General features: G+C 58.6%; 5 protein-coding genes across 5 annotated transcripts; 3 read left to right on the top strand and 2 right to left on the bottom strand.

Moving 5' to 3' along the window:
* Window positions 1-1,524: 1,524 nt before the first annotated feature.
* Window positions 1,525-3,498, top strand: HRG_05332 (uncharacterized protein; the record flags this gene model as incomplete). The annotated part of the gene is made up of 1 exon (XM_044863803.1): window positions 1,525-3,498. One exon carries the CDS (start codon window positions 1,525-1,527, stop codon window positions 3,496-3,498), a length of 1,974 nt encoding a protein of 657 aa, XP_044720335.1.
* An 831-nt stretch (window positions 3,499-4,329) lies between these two features.
* HRG_05331 (d-isomer specific 2-hydroxyacid dehydrogenase, NAD binding domain-containing protein) lies at window positions 4,330-5,409 on the top strand (the record flags this gene model as incomplete). Its single annotated transcript, XM_044863802.1, has 1 exon — window positions 4,330-5,409. The coding sequence occupies one exon, from the start codon at window positions 4,330-4,332 to the stop codon at window positions 5,407-5,409; it is 1,080 nt and encodes a 359-aa protein (XP_044720334.1).
* Window positions 5,410-5,640: 231 nt separating this feature from the next.
* Window positions 5,641-11,383, bottom strand: HRG_05330 (calcium-dependent channel, putative phosphate domain-containing protein; the record flags this gene model as incomplete). Its single annotated transcript, XM_044863801.1, has 8 exons — window positions 5,641-6,255; window positions 6,304-7,615; window positions 7,661-7,820; window positions 7,885-8,101; window positions 8,674-8,830; window positions 8,907-10,966; window positions 11,024-11,188; window positions 11,249-11,383. 8 exons carry the CDS (start codon window positions 11,381-11,383, stop codon window positions 5,641-5,643), a joined length of 4,821 nt encoding a protein of 1,606 aa, XP_044720333.1.
* A 925-nt stretch (window positions 11,384-12,308) lies between these two features.
* HRG_05329 (fungal hydrophobin domain-containing protein) lies at window positions 12,309-13,369 on the bottom strand (the record flags this gene model as incomplete). The annotated part of the gene is made up of 3 exons (XM_044863800.1): window positions 12,309-12,350; window positions 12,404-12,489; window positions 12,547-13,369. The coding sequence occupies 3 exons, from the start codon at window positions 13,367-13,369 to the stop codon at window positions 12,309-12,311; spliced, it is 951 nt and encodes a 316-aa protein (XP_044720332.1).
* Window positions 13,370-15,948: 2,579 nt separating this feature from the next.
* On the top strand, window positions 15,949-17,137 carry HRG_05328 (BTB/POZ domain-containing protein; the record flags this gene model as incomplete). The annotated part of the gene is made up of 2 exons (XM_044863799.1): window positions 15,949-16,137; window positions 16,220-17,137. The coding sequence occupies 2 exons, from the start codon at window positions 15,949-15,951 to the stop codon at window positions 17,135-17,137; spliced, it is 1,107 nt and encodes a 368-aa protein (XP_044720331.1).
* Window positions 17,138-23,865: the final 6,728 nt, after the last annotated feature.

The following is a 23,865-nucleotide window of genomic DNA, read 5'->3' as shown; positions in this document are numbered from 1 at the left end:
GGGGTTGAGCAGTACACTGCTGGCCGCCCAGGCCACGCGGTGGAATAAGTCTTTGATCTTCGTCCCGGAGCTGTGGTCCAGACTTTAGCATGACTTGGCCGGAATATTGAGAGACATGCCGTGACTGACTCGACCAGGTCTTCTTGGCGGTACACACGACGCATGCCATCTATTTCCTCATATCTGATCCGAGCTCACGACTATAAATGCCGGCGAATGCCAGGGGTCCGCGGGTCAGACTACATTATCTGAGCCATGGCTGCCATGGTATTGTCGGCATCGGTGTCGCGCGCAGACAACGGCCATCCGCGTCCATGTTGCCGACTGAGGCCGTCCAGGAAGATGCAGCGACTGTATGCGCGGTTGGTGTCACGCAAGGTGAGCAGAAGGGGAGAGATGACGTACAGCGAACAGTGGCCGAGTTAATGCGAACGATTCTGAAGGTGATGTGATTTCGGGTTTGCGTGGGATGAAAAGGTGTAACTGCACTGAATGGAACGAGGATATTGACAACGCCTGGATATCGGATGGATTCAAAGGCAGGAGATGCCTGGACCATTTGCTGTTGTTACATGGACCTGTTGAGACTCCCATGTCATTCTAGAAGACCTTTCGCTCCTCACAAGCCCACGTCATCCGCTGACACCACAGATCATGCGCGGAGAAGCTCGGACGGACTACGGTATGGAAAACATCTTACGGTTCATGCCCAGAGGAGTTCGGACGGACTGCGGGATGGGGGGCGCCTGCAGCTTTCTTGTATAGCTGTCTCCAGTAGGCCTGCGTCGGCCGAAGATATGACTCGGCGCACAATCTAGAACTATTATTCATTATTCACTTAGGCCACCTAGAGGGCGCCGGCCGGCCACAGTGGGAAATACCCATTCATTTCAGATTGGCAGCACACAAGTAAGCCTCCAGTTGTCCCGACCCTGGCTTGAGTGAATACGACAACACCGCTCAGCCTCATGCGATCCAGTATCCACCATCTTCGAAACCGTCCTGTACGCGTACCCCAGGCGGTGGCCCACAATTCGAGATTGTCCAACGTCTATGCTTGCTGCCACCGGTGCTGCGGGTATATGACAGATTGCCGCGCGAATTCGACTGTCTTCCCTTCGTCTATAGATGATTCTTCATGCATTGTACGTGAAAAGTGGGGAGAGTGCGAAAAGATTGCGTGTGTATATCGCAAGTCCGAAACATGAGAAGACGGCAAAACCCAGCACGCAATGGACTTCATGTTGGCAGCAGGGCTTGGCTTCTATGATGGTGGATGCCCTCGAGCCCTTAATATCCAAGGACCATGGCCTGCGAAATGAAATTCGATGGTTAAGGGACACACAAGAGGGGAGGGCGGGCCAGCTTGAGTCGAGCTCTTTGCGCCCTCTTCCACATTCGCGGCCGTTGTCGCCGGCGACGCTCGACTATTTATTCTCTCGTTTCCCGACCCAGCTAACAACACGAGCATGATCTCACATGATCTCACATCAACTACAAATCAACCGCATTCTTTCTTTCACTATGAAATACTCATTCCTTTTCGCTGCTGTCGCAGCTGTTCAGCCGACCGTCTATGCCATGCCGGCCGGGTCCGACAGCAATACCGCTGCCGGCTCCGCCTTGCCGCCGGTGCCGGCTCCGGTCCAGGCGGAGCAAGTCGCCACGGAGGTGGCCGAGAACCTGGAGAAAGTTGGTCTTTCCCAGGACGTTGCCGAGCAGATTTCACAGGAAGCCGCCAAGGACCTTGGGAAAGGCGACGAGGTGAAAATGGACGACGTCGTCAAGGCCATCGGTGACGTCGGCAAGGCTGCCGCCGACGCCGCCAACAGCAACGCGACCCAAGTCGCCGTCATTATCTCTGCCATCAAGGGAGTGACCGATGTTACTCTGCAGAATGACACTGCCTCTACCGCTGCCATCGCCGCCGCCGCCGCCGCCGCCGCCGCCGGAGAGTCCAAGGAAAATGTTCGAAGCATCGCCGAGTCTGCCATGAGCAGTGTCAATGAGGCCGCCGGCAATGATTCCGAGACCCTTCAGCCTCTTTCCAAGCGACAATTTCAAGCCTTTAATCCCTCGCGCGCTTGTTCAACCGATATATGCAGGGCTTGCGTTCCATTCGCCTACGACCTGGCGTTTCGAAACTACAATCTTCAGTTTATCAGCTCCTCCGTTTCAGCCGCCCTGTACTTGTTTCCTTTCCTTTCCATTCAGCTGTTCACGACTTATACTTGGGAAATCGGGAACCTCGACCCTCAATCTGCTGCTGAAGACGTCGAGTATATCGTGGTTAAAACGACTCGGAACTTGGCGGGCCAGAATCAGATGGAAAGGGGCCTTGCGAAAACTGTTTCCAGTTTTATCGGTCAGGCGGCCGAGTCGAGCAACAACATCCCCATGGCTCAGCCTGCTGCACCCCAGGCCGCCCAACGGCCCAAGGAGGTGCCCAGTGAGTCGGGACCCAAGGATGGCAGCATTAGCACCGGCACCAAGCCCAGCATTGCGCCCGGCGAGAAACCCTCAGGCGCTGCTTTGCAAGGGAGCCCCGAAAGCAACACGGACGATGCCGTCGTTGCGCCCGGGGACGGCGACGCGAGGCAGCAAAGCCCTCCCGCCCGGGAGGAGAGCGACGTGCCAGAGCCAGATGAAGACTGCGGTGAGCAAGCGGCTGGTCCCCCGCCAAACCAGGTTGGAGGATCCGAGGGCTCCGTGGGTTCCGTGGCCCCGGTCGACGTCCAAAACACGGCGCCAAAGGAGGTCTCCCAGCCGTCCAAGGATAAAGGCTCCGCGTTGGAGCAGGGCCCAGGACAGCCCGAGTCGGCCCCAGAGAATCAGCAGAAGCCCCGCACTCACGACCAGTGTTCCCAGCTCTATGCTGATCCAAAGGATTCAAAGAACTATATAATATGTCGTCTCCAGCTCCCCAAAGACTCTTCCGGTCATAAGTCTACTTGTTTCGATCGTGCTTTTGATTCGCGGGGTTACTGCGAGAACCTTAACGAAGCCAATCAGACGTGTGGAGATCGCGCCAGTCGTACTTATCAGCAGTGCGACGAAGGGCGATGGGGGACCGAAGAGGACGACTTTACCGAAGAACTGGCAGAGATTTATAAAGCTCTCTCTCAGTGCCTTCCAGACGCCGAAAAAAAGTTCAACAGTTGCCTGGATTCACAAATAATTAGTGAGACTTGCTACTTTAACACGGTCGCGCACGTCTATCACCCGTGCATGATGCGGAATACGAACTTGGGTGTCCAGAAGGAGGCGCAGCAAGGGTGCTACAAAAAAGCTCAAGATGTGTTCATTGACTGCTGGAAGACGGAACAAACCTCTCGGTTGTTCTATTCATGCAATATTGAGGCTTTGCGGGTCTTTCGGCAAGAGTGCCCCAAGCAAGGGGCGGGTCCCACGCCAAACCAGGTTACAGAATCCGTGGCCCAGGTCGGCAGCCAGAATACCGCGCCGCCGGAGGAAGCCCTTCATACGGTGGCACATTAGCTAAGGTCCGTAAAGTATGCTAAAACCTAAACCTACTAAATTACTATACTACTTTATTATATATCGTTCCTAGTAAGATTCTCGTACGTATATAAAAAAAATAAAGTATTACGGAGTAAGTAGAGGTAGGCGTAAAGAAAGCTTTGCCGGAAGCTGCAGAAGAGGTTTATAACGTCCTTGATCAGTGCCCAAGCTGCGAAAATTGGGCATCTACGGAGCAGGAATGCAGCCCAGGGCAGATTGAGGATCTTCTACGGTGCATCATGGTGAGGACAACCCCGGGTGTCCAGGAAGCGCCGCAGGCCAAGTGCCTCCAGGAAGCTGGAAAAAGTCTCGATGCATGCAAGGCGGACCTTTCAAAGGTGGAGACGTGGTTTAGGTGCAAAGTCAGGGCTTTGTATGGCTTTCGGCGGAATTGCCCCAAGCAAGCCTAAAGCGCCCTTCAGGCAGACTAGCAGTCAATCCCACGCTATGCGAGCTGGGGAGTAATTACTTTGCAGTCATTCTCGGGCGCGTCTCCTCTTCGCTGTGGTGCTGGTGCTGGTGGTGCTGGTGCTGGTGCCGCTGCTCCTGCTGCCGCTGCTGCGGTGCATGCTGGGCCACGGCACACGAATCGCATGCGTAGATCCCGCGTCCTTGATAAATCTCGCGAGGATGATATTATCACAGACGCCGCCATACATGTGCGACGACGGGGGCCGTTGGCATGTGACGAGGAGCGCCTCCACTTGTGACTCTGTGAGTCAGTCAGTCTCCTCCCCTCCCCCCTCATGTCATCATCCATCATCCTCTCCCGCCCGCCCAAGACAAAAGCCGCAACAACCCCTAACCATGAAGCTCTCCGTCTTCAGCGCAAAGGCCTACGACCGACACCACCTCGACCGGGCCGCCCAGGCCCAGGCCCAGCCCCGGCCCCGGCCCCGGCCCTCGTCGCCGGTCCCCATCGACATCACCTACCACGACTTCCCGCTGTCGCCCGAGACGACGGCCCTCGCCGCCGGCGCCGACGCCGTGTGCGTCTTCGTCAACGACACCGTCTCGGCCGCCGTCGTCGACGCCCTGGCCGACCTCGGCGTCGGCGCCGTCCTGCTGCGCTGCGCCGGCTTCAACAACGTCGACCTCGCCGCCGCCCGCCGCCGCCGCCTCGTCGTCGCCAACGTGCCCGCCTACGCCCCCGACGCCGTCGCCGAGTTCGCCGTCGCCCTCATCCAGACCCTCAACCGCCGCACCCACCGCGCCTACAACCGCGTCCGCGAGGGCAACTTCTCCCTCGACGGCCTGCTCGGCCACACCCTGCGCGGCAAGACCGTCGGCATCGTCGGCACCGGCCGCATCGGCCTCGCCACCGCCGCCCTCCTCGCCGCCTTCGGCTGCCGCGTCCTCGCCCACGACCCCGTCCCCCGCCCCGACGCCCTCGCCCGCGTCGGCGGCACCTACGTGTCGCTCGACGACCTGCTCCCGGCCTGCGACATCCTCAGCCTGCACTGCCCGCTGACCGACGCCACCCGCCACCTCATCGACGACGCCGCCCTCGCCCGCGTCAAGCCCGGCCTCATGCTCGTCAACACGTCGCGCGGCGGCCTCGTCGACACCCACGCCGTCATCCGCGCCCTCAAGACCAACCGCCTCGGCGCCCTCGCCCTCGACGTCTACGAGGCCGAGGGCGCCCTCTTCTACGACGACCACTCGGCCGACATCATCCAGGACGACGTCCTCATGCGCCTCATGACCTTTCCCAACGTCCTCGTCTGCGGCCACCAGGCCTTCTTCACCGTCGAGGCCCTCACCGAGATTGCCGAGTCGACCATGCGCAACCTGCAAGAGTTTGCCGCCTCGGGCTCCTGCCAGAACTCCCTGACCAAGGACCCGGCCCCCCAAGGGCGCGAGCCCCTGCCGGTGCGAAACGTCTAGCAGACAGGGCACCGTCATGCTTGTCTGTTCCCACTGTCATCGTCCAATCATGTACACTGCCGCCAAGGCAGCGCGCTCTCTCTTCTCAGGAATATCGGCCAGGCCAGGGCAGTCGGGGGACGGAGCAATCAATATTCATCAAGGTCTGTAACGTAGCCCTCTCCCACAGGGCAGCCATCAACAGGTGTCCCTCGTCATCCTCACCCCTGCAAGCCCATTTGTCTCGCTCCGCTACCGCAACTCCACATCAAGCCTCACGATGCCCTGCACCTCCTCCACCAAGTCGACGCTCACCGTCCCGCTCATCCGCTCGCCCCCCCGGGGCCTCCTGCGCGCAAAGTAGCCCTGCGGCGGAGACTCTGCCTCGACGGGCGTGCTGCCCGCCGCCCCGTCATACCTCTGGAGGTACACGAGGCCCGCGTCCCACCGGCCGTCTTCCTCCTCGTCGCCCTCCACCATGGCAACGTCTCCTTCGTAGTCGATGCGCCGCACGCTCCCGTCTCGCTGCACCGTCGTCTTGGTGTAGGCCTCGGAGCCGCCCGCCTCCACCGCCCACGTCTTGGCCCAGCCCTCGGCGCTAAAGGCCCAGATGATCATCTCGGGCGACGATTCCAGCGCCAGCTCGCTCAGCTGGCTGCACGTCGCTACTGCTTGTCCGCTGATCTCGATGGGGTACGCCGTGCTGCTCTGAAAGGGCTCGCTAAAGATGTCGACGGCACGGTAGCTTTCGTCGGGCTGCCACGCCGCATTTCCCGCAGCCGATTCACCCGCCGACGGCGGGGAGACGACAACCCCCGGGGTCGTGTCGTGGAACAAGTCTGGTGGCACAGAGTAAAACACCACCACCTGGCGATATGTTGCCGCCTGCTCCGTCGCCTCCGCGGCTCCTCCGGCCGCAAATGAAGCCACCACGCGCACCCCGTGGCGAGTATCTGCCCCGGCGGCATACAGGATCGGCGCTGGCGAGACGGCGGCTGCCGGTGGTCGGAACCATACCTTGCGCAGCAGACGAGTCAGGGAGCCCACCGGGGCATCCGTCCCGAGGCAGAGGTTGCCCGTCCTGGGATCCGTAAACAAGATGTGGTATCCGTCGCTCAGGGGCACCGCGCGGTAGTGGTCCGCGCTCCCCGCCGAGACCCTGCGGAAGTGGTCTACATGTCTCTCGTCGCCGCCCAGGAGACCGCTCGGCCGCCTCGGCGTGGCCCAGTCCGGCAGAGCCCCCGCCGGGAGCGGGCCTTGGCTGCTCAATGGCTGGCCCGGGACCGAGGTTGTCAGCGACACGACCGCCGAGCTGCCGGATCCGAGAAGGCTTGTGCCGAATCCATGGAGTATGTCGCCGATCGAGTCGATTGTATTCGCGAGGGCGGCTGCCGAGCTGATGAGCCTGAGTCTCTTGGCCGTATCCAGCCCCCGCCGAGCCGGCAAGAAGTAAAGAAAGTCGCTTGCAGAGGAGAGGGGGAACCAGCGGCTGAGGTCCTGGCCCGCCAGGGCATCGACCCAGTGCAGCTCGATGCCGCCGCCGCACCCAAAGGCCACGCAGTTTCGTTGCGGGCATATCGCCACGGATCGTGGAGGGTCGTCTGCGTGGCAAATGTTCCGGTAGACAGACCGTTGCCCGCCCTCGACGCGCGGCGAGCGGTGCGGCGAGCGCTCGTGGCAGACGCACGACCTCGACGCTTTTGCTGCCGGGTGAGGAGACGTCGTGCCAGAGGCCGGGGCCGAGCTCTCGTTCGAGGCTGGAGGGCACGGCGACTTGGGCCACCTCTGGCCCTCGCGCACAATGTCGCACACCATGCCCACCCGTCCGTCCATGAGGAACGCAATGGCGTAGCGCCCGGCCGACGTGTCCATGCTGCACGATATAATGCGTCGGGGACAGACCACAGTCGTGACAGGACGCAGGAAGCCCAGGGGCATGCCCTGCCGGCGCCGCAGGGGAATCGACCACGCCGACCGGCCCGGGGGACAGACGTGGTTGAGCTCGTAGACGTGGGCAATCTGGCCGTGCGTCGCCGTGACATACCTTCCGCAGAGGCTCACGGTAAACGTCACGGCGCCGTGCAGGCTGCCGGCCTTGGTCATTTGCACCATGTCGCCAAAGTCGGTGTGTCCAACCTCGGCGAAGGCGCGCTGCCTGGGGTCGGAAAGATTGCACTCCCTCGAGATCCATTTGCTCATGATGCGCTCCTGGTTGAGGCCCGGCGACCTTGCCACGTTCATGGGCGACAGGATCCGCAGGATGCTGCTCTACCATCCGCCCTTCCTGAGCATCTCCATGAGCAGCACGCGGTTGAGGCTCGCGACGAACCACGACCGGCAGCTGTGGCGCGCGGCGTTGAAGTCGCCGGGGGTCAGGAGAAGGTATATCTGCTGTATAATCTCTGTCGGAACCTTCATCGAGCTCGGCTTGCCTGACGTGACGCGCACTACCCGTCAGCGCCCTCTCTACCAGAACCGCGGCCCTCTCGTCCTCACCGTCGTAGTCGCTCTCGTGGCCTGTGCACATGCTTTCGGGGATCTTTTCCACGTCGGCCTCTCGACCCGGCAGGGCGCGAAGCCTTGCGCTGCCGCTCGAGATGAGCGCCACGAGGGCCATGGTGCCCAGTGCTCTCTCCTCCGGCGTCGGTGGCTGCGAGGGGCCCGTCGATTGCTTCCGGGGCCGGGTCCCTGCAACGCCGCGCGAGACGAGGATCTGCCAAGACGTCTTGATGGCTGCCTCCCAGGCAGAGGCGGCTTGCGATTTGAGAGGGGAGTTTGTTCAAAACAATAAAGGCGATCGGCACGGAGACAAAGAGCTGTAGGTACGGCAGTAGCAGGCGTCCACGCCGATGCGAGGATCGAGCTGGGTGGTGGCAATCTTAGGTGGATGAGGCGAGGTGGTTCAGCTTCGAGTCTTCATCGTCGGAGCCTGCCTCGGGTGGATCAGCCTCGTCCAGGTTCTTGCCGCCCGTGTTGGGTTCCTGGGCCGTTCCTCCTTCGCATAAAAGGGGGGCCAGGAAAACCACGATCCTCAAAGACATTCATTTGATGCAAAAAATATGTTTGCCTATAGACTGCTTCCAGCTTCTCATCCACTGCAGTGCATGTGCGTATGTACTTGGTATAACATCAAGGCAAGAAACCCTTGCTCCCTTCAGGCATAATAAACCAGTGCTGAAACAAGGCTCGAAGCGCCAGCATATCGTTCGTCTCTCATTTCCAGGCTCGGTGGCAGTCTCATGAAGCAATTTACCTGTACCTTCTACTCCCCCTCCCATTGTCTACCCATACGTTGTCATCGCCAATGCCCAGCGAACTATCCACATCAGGCAACACAAACGCCGGCCGGCTCTGCGACGACCGATCTGCTTCGGGCTCGGTCTCCCCGTCTTCAGGCGGTATCGACGGGGGCGGGTCCTTGTATATCCAGGGTCCTTGGAGGCTGCAAAGGCCGAGTCAGTTGGTATTCACAAGACGCTGCGGCTGAGGCAAATGCCATTCAGGCTGGGCCAACTTACGGAACGACAAGACTCGGATTGACAAACACCAAGCCCTTTTCCCTGAGCTCGTCCAGGGTGCTTCCCCTTCGCAGCGGGACCCTCGATGGCTGCGACGAGTCCGAGTCGTCGTCAGAAGAATCCACAATGACCTCGTCCCCGGCGGCCTGCCTGCCTGGCCTCTTAATGGCGCGCAGGGCAATGTACCTTGTCAGAGGCTCGAATCTCCGCTTAAAGTAGTAGCTATACCAAATCGTAAAGGGGATAAGCGGAAGAATGGCCGCCGACTGCACAAAGGCCGACAGCGATGCAATCTGCCCGACCATGACAACCTCAAACACGATGAGACCGACGACGATGCGGTAGCAGATTATGCGCCACGCGCCGCCCGTCGCATGCTGCGGCTGGTCCATTGCGTACAGCACCATGTACTTGAAAGTCAGGTATCCGAGCGCGAAATAAATGGTCCCAAAGACGAGGATGGCGAAGCCCCACATGAGCACGCTGTAGATGACGCACAAGTTGAAGACGAGCAGCGATGTAGGCAGGTAGAAGCCGTACTGGAAGACGGGGGGCTTCTTGAGCTCGGCAAAGTCGCGCGGCGTCGTCGACATCATCCGATATGTGGGATACAGGAACACGCTGCCGACCTCGAGGATCCGGAACGGCATCAGCCCAATGCCTTGGAGCATGATGAAACTGATGTAGAAGATGGACATATCTTCCACGTCGACCGCAATGGCGGCCGGGATCTTGCTCGTGTCCTTCAGCATGTCTTGCAGGACGCTCCAAAAGTCGAACCCGGTTCGCGACACGGCAAAGACGAAGAAGGTGTTGAAAAAGGTAAAGAAGAAGTTTTTGGATATCACCGACAGCTCCACGTCGCCTTGGGAAATCATGCCCTGGTGGTTGGAGAGCCAGTCGTAGAGGTACGGCACGGCAACGTTGAGCAAGGAGACGACGAGGGTTGGAAGGCCGTTTTGGAAGAGCGTTTGGATAATGGGGTGGCGGGATAGCCAGTGGGCAAAAGTTGGCAGCACGCGCTTGATGGTGCAGATGCTTAGCCATGAGGCGAGGAAGGCGGTCGGGAAGATCCACAGGAGCGTGAGGACCGTGATGAACAAGGTGATGGACCACGACTTGAGCCTCCGGACGCCGCGCGGCGAGTACGTGTTCTTCCAGACCAGGTCCGACGGCGACGGCGTCGACTTTGTCAAGAGGCAGCCGGGCCGAGCGTCTATCCTGGCCTGGATGAGCATGAGGCAAGACCTGACCGAGTCCATAGTCACCAGAGCCATGTCGGTGGCTTCGTACTCTTTCTTGCGAGCCTCGATGACCTTTTCGTCGATCCGGCGGAGCTTCTCCTCGTAGTAGTCGATGGCGTCAACCTTGCGACTGCGCATCTTGAGGGGTCCGTATCGAATGGTGATCCGAGGCCGGTCGCCCTCGAAGACGTGTGGCTGGTGCGGGTCGCTGGCGAGAAGACGGGCATTGTCGCCAGACTCCTCGTCGCCTCCATCGTCGCGGCCGGGAGCCTGGGTGGAGTCGCTGTGCAGCTTGGGGCCCGTCTCCTGCTTCTTCAGGAGCGTGGCCCACGCGGCCTCCAGCCTGCGCAGCGTCTGGTCCCTGTGTCCGATCAAGGCATCAAGCGCCCCCCACTTGCGGCACAGCGTGACCGAGTCGACGCGGCCAATCTCAAGTTTCTCGATGAGGCGCCTGATGTCGGCTTCGGAGCGGTAGGCAGGCGGGATGCCCGTCAAGCGAAAGGTCCGGTCCGTGACGGTCGACTGCGAGCCGAGATATTTCTGTCGGAGGTGGATAATGCGAAACGTCTCCCAGTTGATGGAGTAGAGGGCCAGCCCAGTAAAGAAGTAGGTAAAGACGACATACGCCCACAGGTAGGTGCGCTCGCCGCTCTTGTCGTCGGGCACTCCGTCACCGTCGTGGCGATCTGGCGGCCGACTGCGTCCGAGGGTTGGTTGGAAGTGGCGGTAGTGGTGGTTGATGGGCCAGAGAATGACGACGGCAAAAAAAGACATGACGCAAAAGAGACGGGTCGCCATTTTGAAGAAGGTCAGGAACTAGGGGGTGCCGCGTGTCAGGAACCTTGAGACTCGACGTTTAAACAACAAACATACCACGAATGCGTCGAGGCCAGCCGACGCAAGGACCTGGTCCTCGGTAACCCTATACAGCCTAGGGATCCAGCCGAAAAAGGAGGATGGAAGCGTGGGCAGGCTGACGTTGGTATCGAGCCGGCGCTTGCGCGCAGAATAGAGGAACGGCCATCGAGGGCGTAGAAACTGCGTGGTTGGGCAGCGTTAGCAGAGCCGGCGGCGACGAGAGGCGAGTCGTCGGCTTACGCAGAAGGCGAGCAGGGCAGAGACGCCGAGGACGAGGGACAGGATCAGCTGGACCTCGAGGTCCTTTTGGTTCTTGGACGGCGGCTTGGCATAGTCTTGCGGGCTGCACGTCTCGTTGTTTTCGTTGCTGTTCATGTTGCCTTGTTCAGGCCTGGCGGCTCCCGCCGGTGGGAGCGGCCTGCGGGGGGATTATGGCGCTATCGGGGAGGGGCTGGATGGGCGTCGGACGGAGCGGTCGAGAAGCCAGGCGAGGGGTTTGTCGGGTGAGATGCCGGGGAGAAGTTGGAGCTTTGGTTTGCGTATTGAAGCATCCAGAGTCAAGACTCAGGAGTCGAGACTAGAGGAGAGTAGCGGGAGGCGTTATGTAATCAGTCGCTGCTTGGTGACGTCGCGAAGCAATCATGTGCCAGGCTTGGCGCGATATTACCTAAGCGGTGCTGCTGATTGATTGGCTGATTGTGCTAATGCCTGGTACAAGGTACGTACAAGGTACGTCGCACACACAACGTCTCGCCAGCACTCAACTTCATCAACTCCCAAACCATCGACTTTCGCCGGCTACACATGAGAAGAGTCACGTCACGGGGCAGTTCAGGCAACTCGGGGCTCTCAAACCCTCATTCTCATCCCCCTTTGAGCCCTGGAAAATTCAAGAGATACTCAGGAGCTGGAGGCAATCTTAATCTGATGGCCAAATACTGGGCGGCTAAGATGCTTGGCTGGGTGTCAGTGGCGGTTTTGAAATTCCAAAAAGCGACCTGAGTTGGGGCTTTTTGAAAGTCTGCCCCAGGTAAAATACTGACAGAGACGACCTATGCCGTCAATAATCAAACTCGTCACTCAAGCTCATTCAGCCATGGTTGCAGGTGCAGTTGATTAGGACCACCAACAGCAGTTGATTCAAGTCTGGCCAAAAGCCTCTATCAAGAAGTGATTTTAAGTACATAATGTGAATACATTTCAGAATGCAAAATATTTCACGATCCGGAGCCGTTGATATGTCAGCGAGGACGGCCGAGGAAAGAGATCCAACACCACCAGGTGAAGATGGCGGATGCGATTAGGCGCCGACGGGGTCGGTGCAGAGGACGGCAAGGCCAGCCTGCGACTTGTTAGTCTGGCATGCAAATTATGGACAGCTGGCTGGCCACTTACAACGGGGATGGAGCAGCACTGAGCCTTGCGACCCTGCTTCCCGCAAATGGACTGGAACGAGGAGCCGGCGCTGGGCCTCTCGCTCGCTGTGGATAATGTTAGCCGAGTGAAGCATGGAGAGATGGGGCGAGGTCAAGACATACGGGTCTTGCAGTCGAGGTCGGCAACACCGAGGATACCAGTCTGGCAGCACTGGGGAGTGGAGTAGAGGAGACCGGCGGGGCAGAGATCAAAGCTGCCGCCACCGTTGTTGCCACCGTTGTTGCCGCCATTGTTGCCGCCGTTGTTGCCACCGTTGTTGCCGCCGTTGTTGCCGCCGTTGTTCCAGTTGCCTCCATTGTTGCCGTTGTTCCAGTTGCCGCCGTTGTTGCCGTTGTTGCCGTTGTTCCAGTTGCCACCGTTGTTGCCGTTGTTCCAGTTACCGCCATTGCCACCGTTGTTCCAGTTGCCGCCGTTGCCGCCATTGTTCCAGTTGCCACCGTTGTTCCAGTTATTGGGGTAGCCGCCGCGAGGGTAGCCCTTGTTGTAAGGGTATCCGCTGTTGGGGAATCCGCCATGGCTAGGGAAGCCGCCGTGGGGGTAGTCCTTGTGGCTGAAGTCCTTGTGGTCAAAGTCCTTGTGCCCAAAGTCTTTGTGCCCAAAGTCCTTGTGGTCATGGAAGTCACCATCGTGGTGGTCGTGGACGGGATAGTCGTCGCCGCGGCGGTACCCGGCGTAGTGGTCGTTGCCGCGGCTGGGGAAGTCGGAGCCCTTGGGGTAGGAGCCGCCAAGAGGCAGGCGGTAGACATCCTTGGAGTAGTCGCCGTTGCCGTGGTTGTGGCGGTTGCCATCCTTGTACTGGTGGGCGGAGTACGAGTCATCGTTGCCGTAGCCCGTGTTGCCAGCGGGATAGCTGTCGGAGCGCTCCTCGAGAGGGGCGGCGATGGCAGAGGCCAGGAAGACGGAGGCGACAGCGACGAACTTCATGTTTGCGGTTGGTGGTTTTGTTGGTGGTGTTGGAGAGAAGAGAGTGTCAAAAAACCTAACGAAGGTGGGCTTGGAAAAGAGCGAAGAGTGAGTGACTGGGTTGTTGCTGAGTTGAGCTGATGAGGAAAGAAAGCTGTCCTTGGCCGGGCGCAGGACCTTCTTTTATACACGGATGAGCCCCCCTCAAGCTCTGCACACATCATGACCTTGAGACTCTACGACGTTTACCCAGCTACCAGCCACGGACTCTTTGGTCTCACGGACAGCAAAGGGAGAGGGGGCCGAAATCTCATAGAACTGACACCTCCTGTTGGTAGAGCTGAGATGCTAGCGACAAGTCAGACATGGACTTTGATGCCCGCTCGAGCAACTACATTAGAGTGAAGACGCATGACGCGAGTGTTGGCGCCCGCTTGGCCTCTCTAGTCTGATGGGGAGGTGCAGAAAAAGCAAGGCCGGCCCCCGACACGCAGTTCCGCGGCCCATCCCGCCGACCGATCCCTGTCTTTTCTCCCTCGTTCTGCGTCCAACAACCACTTCAGCCGCTATATTTCCCGCGCCTGATCTGAGACGGCTATCTATTCATCGGGCAACGCTCGACTTGTCTTATTGGCCCAGTCCAGCCGCAGGCTTGTCCTTTTCTCCGGGGCCCAAGCATCTCTTCCATCTCCCCTTTTTTTACTAGGTTTTTCTTCTCCATCCCTTCAGGAGGCGAACAGACCAGGCAGGGGGGCAAGATGCAGGGCGGAATCCCCCCTCGATTCGACCTACCAGCCCCCCCGGCTTCGATCCATGGGGTGTTTGACCGAATTGAGCCCCCGCAAATGACCGTTGCCCCGACCTTTCGCCGGAGGCAAGATTGATAATACTGCGACGACGTTGGCCTCGCTGTCTTGCTGCGCTCTGACACTCAGGCCACAATGGCCAGGAAGGGTTCCTTTTGCGGGGACTGTGTCTGCTCATCCATGGCCATGCTCGTACTCGATACGGCGCGGGTCGACACAATGAGGGAGGATGGCAGGTTCCCATGACATGAGCCGCCACGGCAGCCTTTACCGAGAGAAAGATGCGCCACAGATGAGGGAAGCGAAGCGGCCGAGACTAGAGAGTAGAGACGTTGCAGTCTCGCTCGTATGGGTCGATGTCTTAGCCGCGCTTTGTCAGGGCTGCCAGGCCCAGAACTCAGAAGTGACAGACGGCCGATGGATCCGAATGGCGTGCAGCCGCCGCATGTACACTCTATGGCTACACAGATGGAGACGTGGGCGGCGGCGGCGCGAGCTCGTGGGAGCTCGGGGAGGTTTTCCAAGTCAATGGCGGCTCACGGAGGTGGGAGAATCAGAGCACAGCACAGTAACTCGTCTGGTGCGGGAGCAGCTAAAACAATGATGATTACAAAACAACCCGATGCCCGATGCCCGATGCCCGTTGCCCGTTGCCCGTGCTAGGGGGCGGAGCCGGCGGCCGGCGGCGCAGAGTCAGAGGGCTAAAGGGGGTTATCACAAAGGGTTGTCACAAGGAGGCCACTGCGAGACAGCTGAAGTGATTCAGGGCGGCAAGGGCGCCTCGACGAGCACATGCAAATTAACAACATGGCCAACGCCGGACGGGCGGGAGGGAGAGGATACATGTATCGGCGTGTTCCCTCACTGGAGACGGTGAACAGTCGCTTTCGTTTTTCTTGCCAGAATCCACACACCCACGCCTGTCATGGTGGAGTGGAAGCGGACCAAAGTCGGCGATGGAAGCCAGAGGGTCCGGGCAACGCACTCGCAACCTTTCTTTGTCGTCCTCTGTTGATGCCGTGTATGCACCTCCCTGGAGTCCCTGCCTGCTTGATCTGGCCGTGTTGGGCATATCCCTTCCGTCCAAGCAGGCCGCAGCGCAGGAGATGATGCGCCGCTTCCATCCTTCAGTCCCACAGCGCCGGGCTGCTGCCCCGGCTCTCAGTAACGGGCTGTTTGAACTTTGAAGTAGGTCTTGGAGTAAGTGCCTGACTGCCTGTGACTCTTGCACTTGAGCCATACGGGGTGACAGGTCGCGTACTTCTGACCTGTGTACAGACACGATGCCCTCAACACCGTCAACCATGCACTTCTCCTTGCCAGCTCCTCCATTTATTTATTGCCCGACTTGAGCTCAAACTGACCGCGTCCTCTTGGATCAACTTCTCAAGTCCCGAAAGCATCATGGCATCGCATCACCTGCGCCCCTTGCTCTCCCCCCCTCCCCCTCTCTCTCCCTCTCGGGTGCTCTAGCAAGGCGAAGCTGCCACAGTGAAAGAGGAAAAGGAGGCTCCAGGCTTCGGGCCTGGCTTCAGGCTTGGCTTCAGGCCTGGTTCCCCCGGAGGCGGGTCGGCCCGCGCAAAGCCAATGGCCTCGGGCCGCCACTGCCAGCTGACGCCAACTGCGACTCCACGTCACTTCAGGCCTTCATGCTTGAGCCTCCTTCGCCACTTTTCCTTCTTCGCAACACCAACAGCCAGACCTCCCGTGCCCCGTCCAGCCCGCCGCTCGCAGCATTCATTCAGGTCGGCGCCGCCGTCGCCGTCCTCGACTGCGCTACTCCCATCCCGGGCCATGGCGCCGTCCGACGACGCCGAAGCGTCTCCCCTCGACGGCGTCTACCACTCCCTCAAGACACTGCTGCTCGACCACAAGTACGCCGACCTCGTCATCCGCTGCGGCGGCCAAGACTTCAAGGCCCACCGAGCCATCGTCTGCCCGCAGTCTTCCTTCTTCGCCAAGGCCTGTGACAACGGCTTCAAGGTACGTCGGATGATGCATCAAACACTTGCATCTCATTCAAGGCGCCCTTGGCCCACGTTTCTGGCGCCGACTTCAGCCACAGGAAGCCGAGACCGGCGTCATCGACCTGCCCGACGATGAGCCCGAGATCGTAACCCACTTCCTCCAGTTCCTCTACACGGGCAACTACCAGGACGGCGAGCACCTGGTCCTCGACAAGCCCGCCCACGCCGCAACTCTGACCCTCGACGACGTTGGACGCGAGCTGCAAGCCCCCCTCGGCGTTGTCACGGGAGGCCAGTGGGATCGCTTCAAGCGGCCGAGGCTCAGGAGCCAGGTGCACGCCACGCTATGCGGCGCCGACGACGGTCATCAACCGGGGCCCGACGACGATGAGGAGCCCGGGAGTGAGTCCAATGCGGACGAGTCGAGCGACGAGGAGTCAAACGACGACGACGACGACGAGGCTGAGGTTGGCCAAGTTGAGGCTGGCCAAGTCGGCCTTGACCAGGTCGACGTGGAAGAGCCCAGGGAGGAATACTCTTCAGGATCCGAGGCCGACGAAGCCCCAGCCACGGAAGACGACGCCGTGGACATACAGGCTTACAAGCACGACCGCCCCACCAGCCTCGCCACCTCTCTCCGCGTCTACGTCATGGCCGACAAATTCGACGTCCCCGCCCTCATGCTCCTCGCCCGCGAGCGCTTCTGGAACACGGCCCGCCAAGTCTTCGAGACGCACCCGGACTTCCCCGCCGTCGTCGACGAGCTCTACCAGACGACAGCCCCCTCGGACTGTGCCATGCGCGAGATCCCCTGCCGCCTCATCGCCGCCAGCTTCGCCTGGGGCGCGCCCACCTGCAAGGCCCTCGAGCCCGTCATGTGCAAACACGGCGATCTGGCCCTCGGCGTCCTCAAATACAGCAACTTGTATCTGCTTCACCCCAAGTGTCCCGCCTGCGTGGCCAGCAAGGATCTCTGGGACGAGGAGTCGTCCGATGACGGAGCGTATTTGCCTTGACGAGGCCGGGTTTACGGACTTGAGGTGAGGGTTGTATATGGCTGGCTTTGAAGGGAAGGGGACTATCGGGGATATCCGTTTGCGCTACAAGAGAGATACCCGGGGGATGCATGGCGCTCTGGACATTTCAGGGGTACGATTTGCTACGTAGCTGGTAACTTCAAAGAGACCACTTCGTTTACAGAGTACCCTTCTTTTTGAGCTTGAGGCCTGTTCATCGATGGATGCCGTAAGCTTCGTTTGATAATCAAGCACACAAACAAAGAGAAAGAGCAGAGATTATCCAAACAACTTGACAGGCGAACAACCAGAAGCATTCAATGTCAACGTCTTGTGCTAATCTAGCCCTTCTAGTCAGCAAAGAGTCCCGAAACCTCAACGTCCCCCAAAACACGCCATCCCTCTTCCTTGTGCGCCCCAGCAAATCCTAAAAGCCGCCCCCAGAGACAATCCTCACTCCTCTCCTCCCCTCTACTCTGGTAAGCTGGACCCGGCTAATCTCGCACCTACGCACTGCAGGGGCATCGGGGGCGGGGAGACATGGCCCAAATACGAGGTCGCCGGCATCCTCCCTCTGCTTGTCCGAACAGTTGCATGACAGGTTTGACTGGCTGACGCCCGAGGTGACGTTTCCAGCCGAGGCCAGCAAAAGAGCCTGGAGCCTGTGGCACACTGGCACGGCGGCGAACGATTAACGATTCCCTTGAGCCTCACACAGCAGTCTTGGGCCGAGGACTCGTCCTTCGACTCGGACAGCAAAGAGTTGCCTGACAAGTCCACCCTCGCGGAGCAGAGGGTTGGACAGACTCGGTAAAGTGTAAGTGCATGCGTAATCCAAAAAAGCAGCATCCAACTCGCCAAATTCAGACGAGAGCGTGGCTGACCCATCAACTTCCAAGGGTGCATACGGAAAGTTATGTCGTCGGAAAGCCATGCCATCCATCACGTCTCTGCCAGCCGTCAGGCCATGTGCTGTGAGACCTCCGGCTGCACCAAGCAGGTTTATGCCGCAAGGCCGTTTTGGGTGAAACCTCGCCATCTTTGACATGGCCAGTGAACGACGCCGAATCCGTAAGCCCATCGGATCATCTCGAGTCGATATCAAGGCAGGTTTATGGTTCCATTTCCCAAGGATGTCTTGTGAACCGTCAAAACTGCAGCTTCGAGCGCATTCGAGCTGAAGCTTTGGTGTGACAAACGGCGCGTACGTGGATTGATGTTGGACTGGTATTGCTGTGGCTGACTGTCAGCGTCTTGGATCCCCTTGCAGCAGACTGATGGGCTGTTTGGCATCTCCGGTGGCAGAGTTATTCTACCTGCTACTCCCAACAATCAGCACTGCATCGTTGTGACGCCGTGGCCACGGATTCGAGCTGACTGCTGAGCATGTCCAGCAGCTGAGGCTCATGTCAGTGCAGCTACTTCTGCGAGCTTGGCTATGCAGATTGCCGGAAGCGGGAGAGCACTCTGCCGTTCTCCGTTGTTGGGTATTAAGAGTGACGCCAGTGCATTTCGGCTTGTGACACGGCATTGAGAAAATGCGCAACGGCAGACGGTATTACGTTGGGAACGGTGTATGTCAAACACTCCAAGGTGGTCATGTGCCTGTAGCACGCCCTCGGTCATGTCAGACGAACGTGCCCCTTTTCGGCGACAGTCCACAAGATGGTGCGCGTTGAAGGCATACATGAAGAGACCGCAAGGACTTCTTAGTGGTGGAGAGGGCAAATCTCGACTCAAATGGCTTTGTCTTGACGAGATGGACAGGGCATGTCACAGGGCAACGCAACACCGACCGCTCAGGTGCCTGCAGTCTCAGTCGCGTGGCCGCAGCAGAGTAACAAGGCATCTCTCCTCGGGGCTCAAGGCCGTGGCAGGTATTAGGCATCTCGTCAGAGTCTCACGGCGTCCCGGGAAAACAAGTGGGGAGATCCGCGACGAATGAGGTGGAAATGGACATCGGATCCCCAACCGACCGTTGGAGCCGCACAAGCTCCTGTACCCCTGAATGCAGGCAGCCGCTGTCGTGAGCGCTTGTCAAGGGCAATCTGACCAAGCTAGAGTAACAGGGTCGTGGGTGAGTCTTTTGCGCCACCAACTGTTTCCTCACGGCAAGCGGGCCCATGTCCAAGGTTGTCCAACTAGCCGATCCGGGTTCCGCGGCACACTAGGGTGAGCGCGCTTCAAGTTGGAGGAGAAGGTTGCAAGTCTCAAACGATGCAAGCAATGCGCGCACGTATGCGAACATGGCCGGCTGTTGCTTCTCGGGACTAGGAGAATGGCTCAGCCGGCGATTGTGGAGCCGGCTTTGGTGGCTTAGGAAGCCAACCGCTCCAGTTCCAAGGCTCAGGGAACGAGATGACCGCCGGGATGTCCGTACCGCGGAGGCGACTGCTGCGTCCTGGTGTGCGATGTCAACATTAATATGGCGCCAGGCAGAGAGTAGGAGCACACGCAGCTGCCACAAAAGCCTGGCAGAGAGCGCCGAAGGAACCGACGCTGAAGATGCGCCGGCGCGGTCACGCAAGAATGGCCGGAGCGGTGGATATAAAGTCGTGTTCCACGGATGCGTCGTAACATGCAACCCGAGGTCCTAGTCGCCGGAAACCGTGTTTCAATCCCTAAAGGGAAATATGATGGCTCCCAGCGCTCATGCAGGAAGCCGACGGGCGACGCAGGATGCATCGCAGAGGATGATTTCAGTTTGTCAAGGCTCGGCGGCGACGTCGTTGGTGTGACGAGCGGTAGGCAGTTGGGAATGCTGAGATCCTCTTGAGCCCAGAGTATAAAGGACGGGGGTCTATGCTCGGATTGTAGCCCCTTTGACTGCTCAGCAGAGAAACAGCCATTCCAATCAAGGCAAAGGCAAGTAATCGAGTTGACAAGATTTTGCGTCTCCAAAAGCACAAACCTGTCAGAACAATGAGTGAGCAAAGCAAGAAGACCGCGGGCGCGTCCGGAAGTAAGACGCTCTCGATCAAATTGGAAAACAAATGCTGAGCTCATGACACAGATACCAAGGCATCAGGAAGCGGGTCAGGCTACAGCATCGAGCGGTATGCCAAAGACGCTCACGACCCGTGGCGTCCGCCGGTGACGGGCACGATTCGGGGAAGCAAAAGCGGCCGGAGCAAGGCCAGTGGCGATACAGCAGGCCAGGCCAGCAATGAGTCGGTAGCGGCCACGCATGGATCCAACAAGTAGCGGTGGACGAAGTGGGGGCTGAAAGGAGCGCCGTCAGGAAACTCTTGATGCGATCGATTGCCCAGTAGGATAGGATGGGCCATTGTGCTTCAGTCGTTTGGACCAAGAATGGCCCCCGCTATGACGTTCAGTCTCCGACGGAGGGGTCGGTTTGTTGGCTTCGGGGTGTAACGGGGAGGCCACGAGCTCCCGGCCAAGTAGATGAATCAAATGAGAGCCTGTTGACGCCGAGGGAAACGCATGTTGCGAGGCGGCATCCAAAACGAAAGCGGGACCGGAGACTCGACCCACAGAGCGAGGCGATGCGGCCCGAGAAGAAATGGGGCGGGCCGAGCCTCAGCCTTGTTTGGTGTCAGCGCTCTGCCGGTGCGTTGGAGAGATCATTGACGCTGCGAGAGAATGGCGTGCGCACTCGCTGGCGGCGCCACGGATCGGGACAGGGGTGGCCAAAGTCGATTGGCGTCATGGACCCCGGCTCTTGGATCGCGATTCGGTGGCAAGAGGTTTGTGATGAGCCGCCACTCCCACCACCATCCATCTCCGTCTCGTCATGAGCGTAAAGAAAACACAGCCGCTCTCCCTACCATTTTGCCTACTTTTGGACCGGCCATTTTTTTTTACCCCGCTTTGAGCCCCAAGGTCCAAGCACCATTCGTTCCTGTCTCGTGCAGCTCGATGAGGGCATCTGGCAGTCGGCGACGGTCATTGCGGGCATGCAGAGTGGGATGGCGAGAGAGTCGGAAAACAAGAATGAAAGGAAGCTGGTCACGATGCCCGAGGGTGGCTGGGTGGGGACATGTGCACAGTACGTGATGTACAGTGCGAGACAGTCTTGAGCCCTGCGCCCCACCCCATTCGGCAGATACGGGCCCGGAGATTACGCTGCAATGCTCGGATAAACATTCACCACTGAAAGCTTTGCACTGCACAGTGTGTAACACGACAGAGGGCACACGGTGCAAAATACCGGGCATCTGTGCGCGATTCTCACGCTTCTTCTCAGCCCCCCATCCGGGGCTCTTGCCTCTACTTTCTTTTTCCCTGGGGCTGATGCATTTGACTGCGTGGTTGGGTGCCAAAAATATGTTTTTCTGTTTCCTCGCTAGCCTGCGCTATCGCATAAATGGTTCCTTCCCGGTCCGAGATGGTAAATCCATTACACTTTTATGCGTGCCGACCACTGTACTCCGTATTGCCGATGGGATTTGCACTGGCAGTAAGTATCCGTACAAGTACACGAGCTGTACGGAGTACTCTCATGGGGCCTCATTTCCGGCCCATCATTCCATGGGCGGCCAGATGGAGCTTGGCGTGCGCGCTGACGGGCCGCTATTCATGCAAAAATCCATTGTCATTATTGTTGTGCCTTGTGTCTTGTAATCGTCGCGTTTGTCTTTCCTCTCAGCACGTACTCCGTAGCGGGACACGCTGACGACCGTTTGGTACCACTTGGCAGGTACAGTACGGACTTCCCAGGTGGCACCAGGATGACTCGGGGACCCATCCGCCTACCCGTTGATCTTGGTGTGGGGCCACAGCAGCCCAACTAAGTGTCTTCGCCACTTAGTTGGCCCAAAAAATCCGGCACAGCCCAAAAAATCCGGCACAGCAGGGTCCTCAATTTGGGGTGCAAAATGGAAATTTACGCTTCGCTTCATGGTGCCGTCAATGCGACTTCAAATAGCTAAAATATACATGTGATCAATAGCTGCGGATCACCTAAAGACGCAAGTAACAACGAAAAGTGAAAAAATCACGTCTTTGGGCCTATTTAGGAGCTGCCGCCTTCCAGTCGAAGAGATAGGAAGACCGCGTTTGTGAGTCCAAATAGACGTATTATGTAGTAATTTCGCCTGTTGTGCGTCTCTGAGAGCTATTTTATCCATACCTGTGTTCCTGGAGCGTCTGCTGTATCTTGTTGGACGATCGGGTGCGCGGTCGAGGGCATGGTGTATCGACTACCGCTTCAACCGCTGCTAACGGCGGCGATGAGGGTATATTCTCTTGCGTGTCGAGTAAATTGTCCTCGTCTTCATCGTCGGCGCCATCCTCACTATGTTTGTCAAGATCGAGGCCTGTGAAATAGACGGTATCGTCACTGCCGGGCAACGACGACATATCTGTAAGTGGGCGAGGTCGGTCGCTGCGCGCGCCTGACATCTCTGGCGGAGTTATTTCTCTTCGTGGTATCATAGAAAAGGATTCCTTGGATGGCTCTTTGAGCTCCCGCATGAGGGTATCGCAACTTTGCTCCAGAGTGTAGAACTCAACGTCTCGTCCCGTAAACTCTAGCCAGGGCTTAAAGTTCAATGTCTTGACTCTGCCATTGACTAACTGCTTCTTCCCGACTTTATAGTCTTCTCGGATCTTCTGCATCTCTCCACGAACTCGTTTAAGATGCATCCTTATCTCCTGGCGCGTTTGAAGCCGGGTTTGCTTTGCCTGGAGCTCCTCATACTCCCGGGTGATGTCGGCCATGCTGGAGCTCGTGATAAACTCTCCGCGCGGCCTGACAATCTTGCCTCTCTTCATTCGATTCGCATACGCCTGGGTTCGGCTATTCTTATCGCTGACTATGCCCTGGGAATGTGACGCCATCGCGATAGACTCGGTGTTCACTTTCGCAAGAACCCGCAAGTTTTCTCGTGATGGCGAGCTCATGAGGGGCCCATACCGTTGCCGGATATCATTGAGGGCATCCGCGGCGACTTGGAAACGCGTCTCCGAGGGTAGGAGCGAGGCGTATGCAGGATTGATCGGCTGCTGTTGTCGTAGCTGCTCGTGGAGGATCTTGGTGATCACCGGCGCTGGGTCGACAGGAAAGAGGCCTGTTTTTTCAAATGCCGCCATAATGTTATGCCGCGTGAAGCCAGCCTCATATACGTCCTGAAAAGCTGTGAGGAAGTTGACCCGCGAAAATGATATGTTGCCTTCTGCGAGCGACTTCGAAGCGCTTTCTGATGTGCTGACTTTAGTGGCTGGAATACCCCAACATCAAGCGGCTGCATGAGGTGGGTGGAATGTGGAGGAAAATAGCAATGATGATATCAAACTTGATACAATACTCAGCAAAGTCAAGGGTGGTATGCCCTGTAAAGCCATCCACAACAAGCAATCGGTAGATCTTCTCGTCGTCAGGCCGTTGGTTTGGCGGCGCCTCCACGCGACTCATCCCCATGTTGGGGCGCCGAAGATGCTCGTCACAGCCGAACCACTCTTCCAGCGAATTTCCTGACTGTTTTGCTTGCGCTGACGATGCCCAAGACCAGCAGTTGAAATGCCTTGCCCACTCAAGGTGTATCTCTGCGTTGGAAAAGCCAGTTGGCGACTGGGCAAACCGTACGCCTGTCATGATGTCGATGCCGGCCCAGTTGGTGGTAGGGTAATGTTGGAAAACAAGCCAGGGTGGAAGAGAGTCCCCCACTGCGTTAACTGAGGCAATTACCGTGCAGGATTCTCGGTTTGCTGGGTCTAAAACTCGGGGCCGGGTGCTCTTGACTCTAGTGGTGCGCGTGATGAGAACT

The sequence above is a fragment of the Hirsutella rhossiliensis genome (assembly GCF_020360975.1).
Source record: "Hirsutella rhossiliensis strain HR02 chromosome Unknown scaffold00005, whole genome shotgun sequence".
NCBI lineage: Eukaryota > Fungi > Ascomycota > Sordariomycetes > Hypocreales > Ophiocordycipitaceae > Hirsutella > Hirsutella rhossiliensis.
The sequence above is the reverse complement of the archived record's forward strand: the minus strand, read 5'-3'. Positions and strand labels throughout refer to the sequence as shown.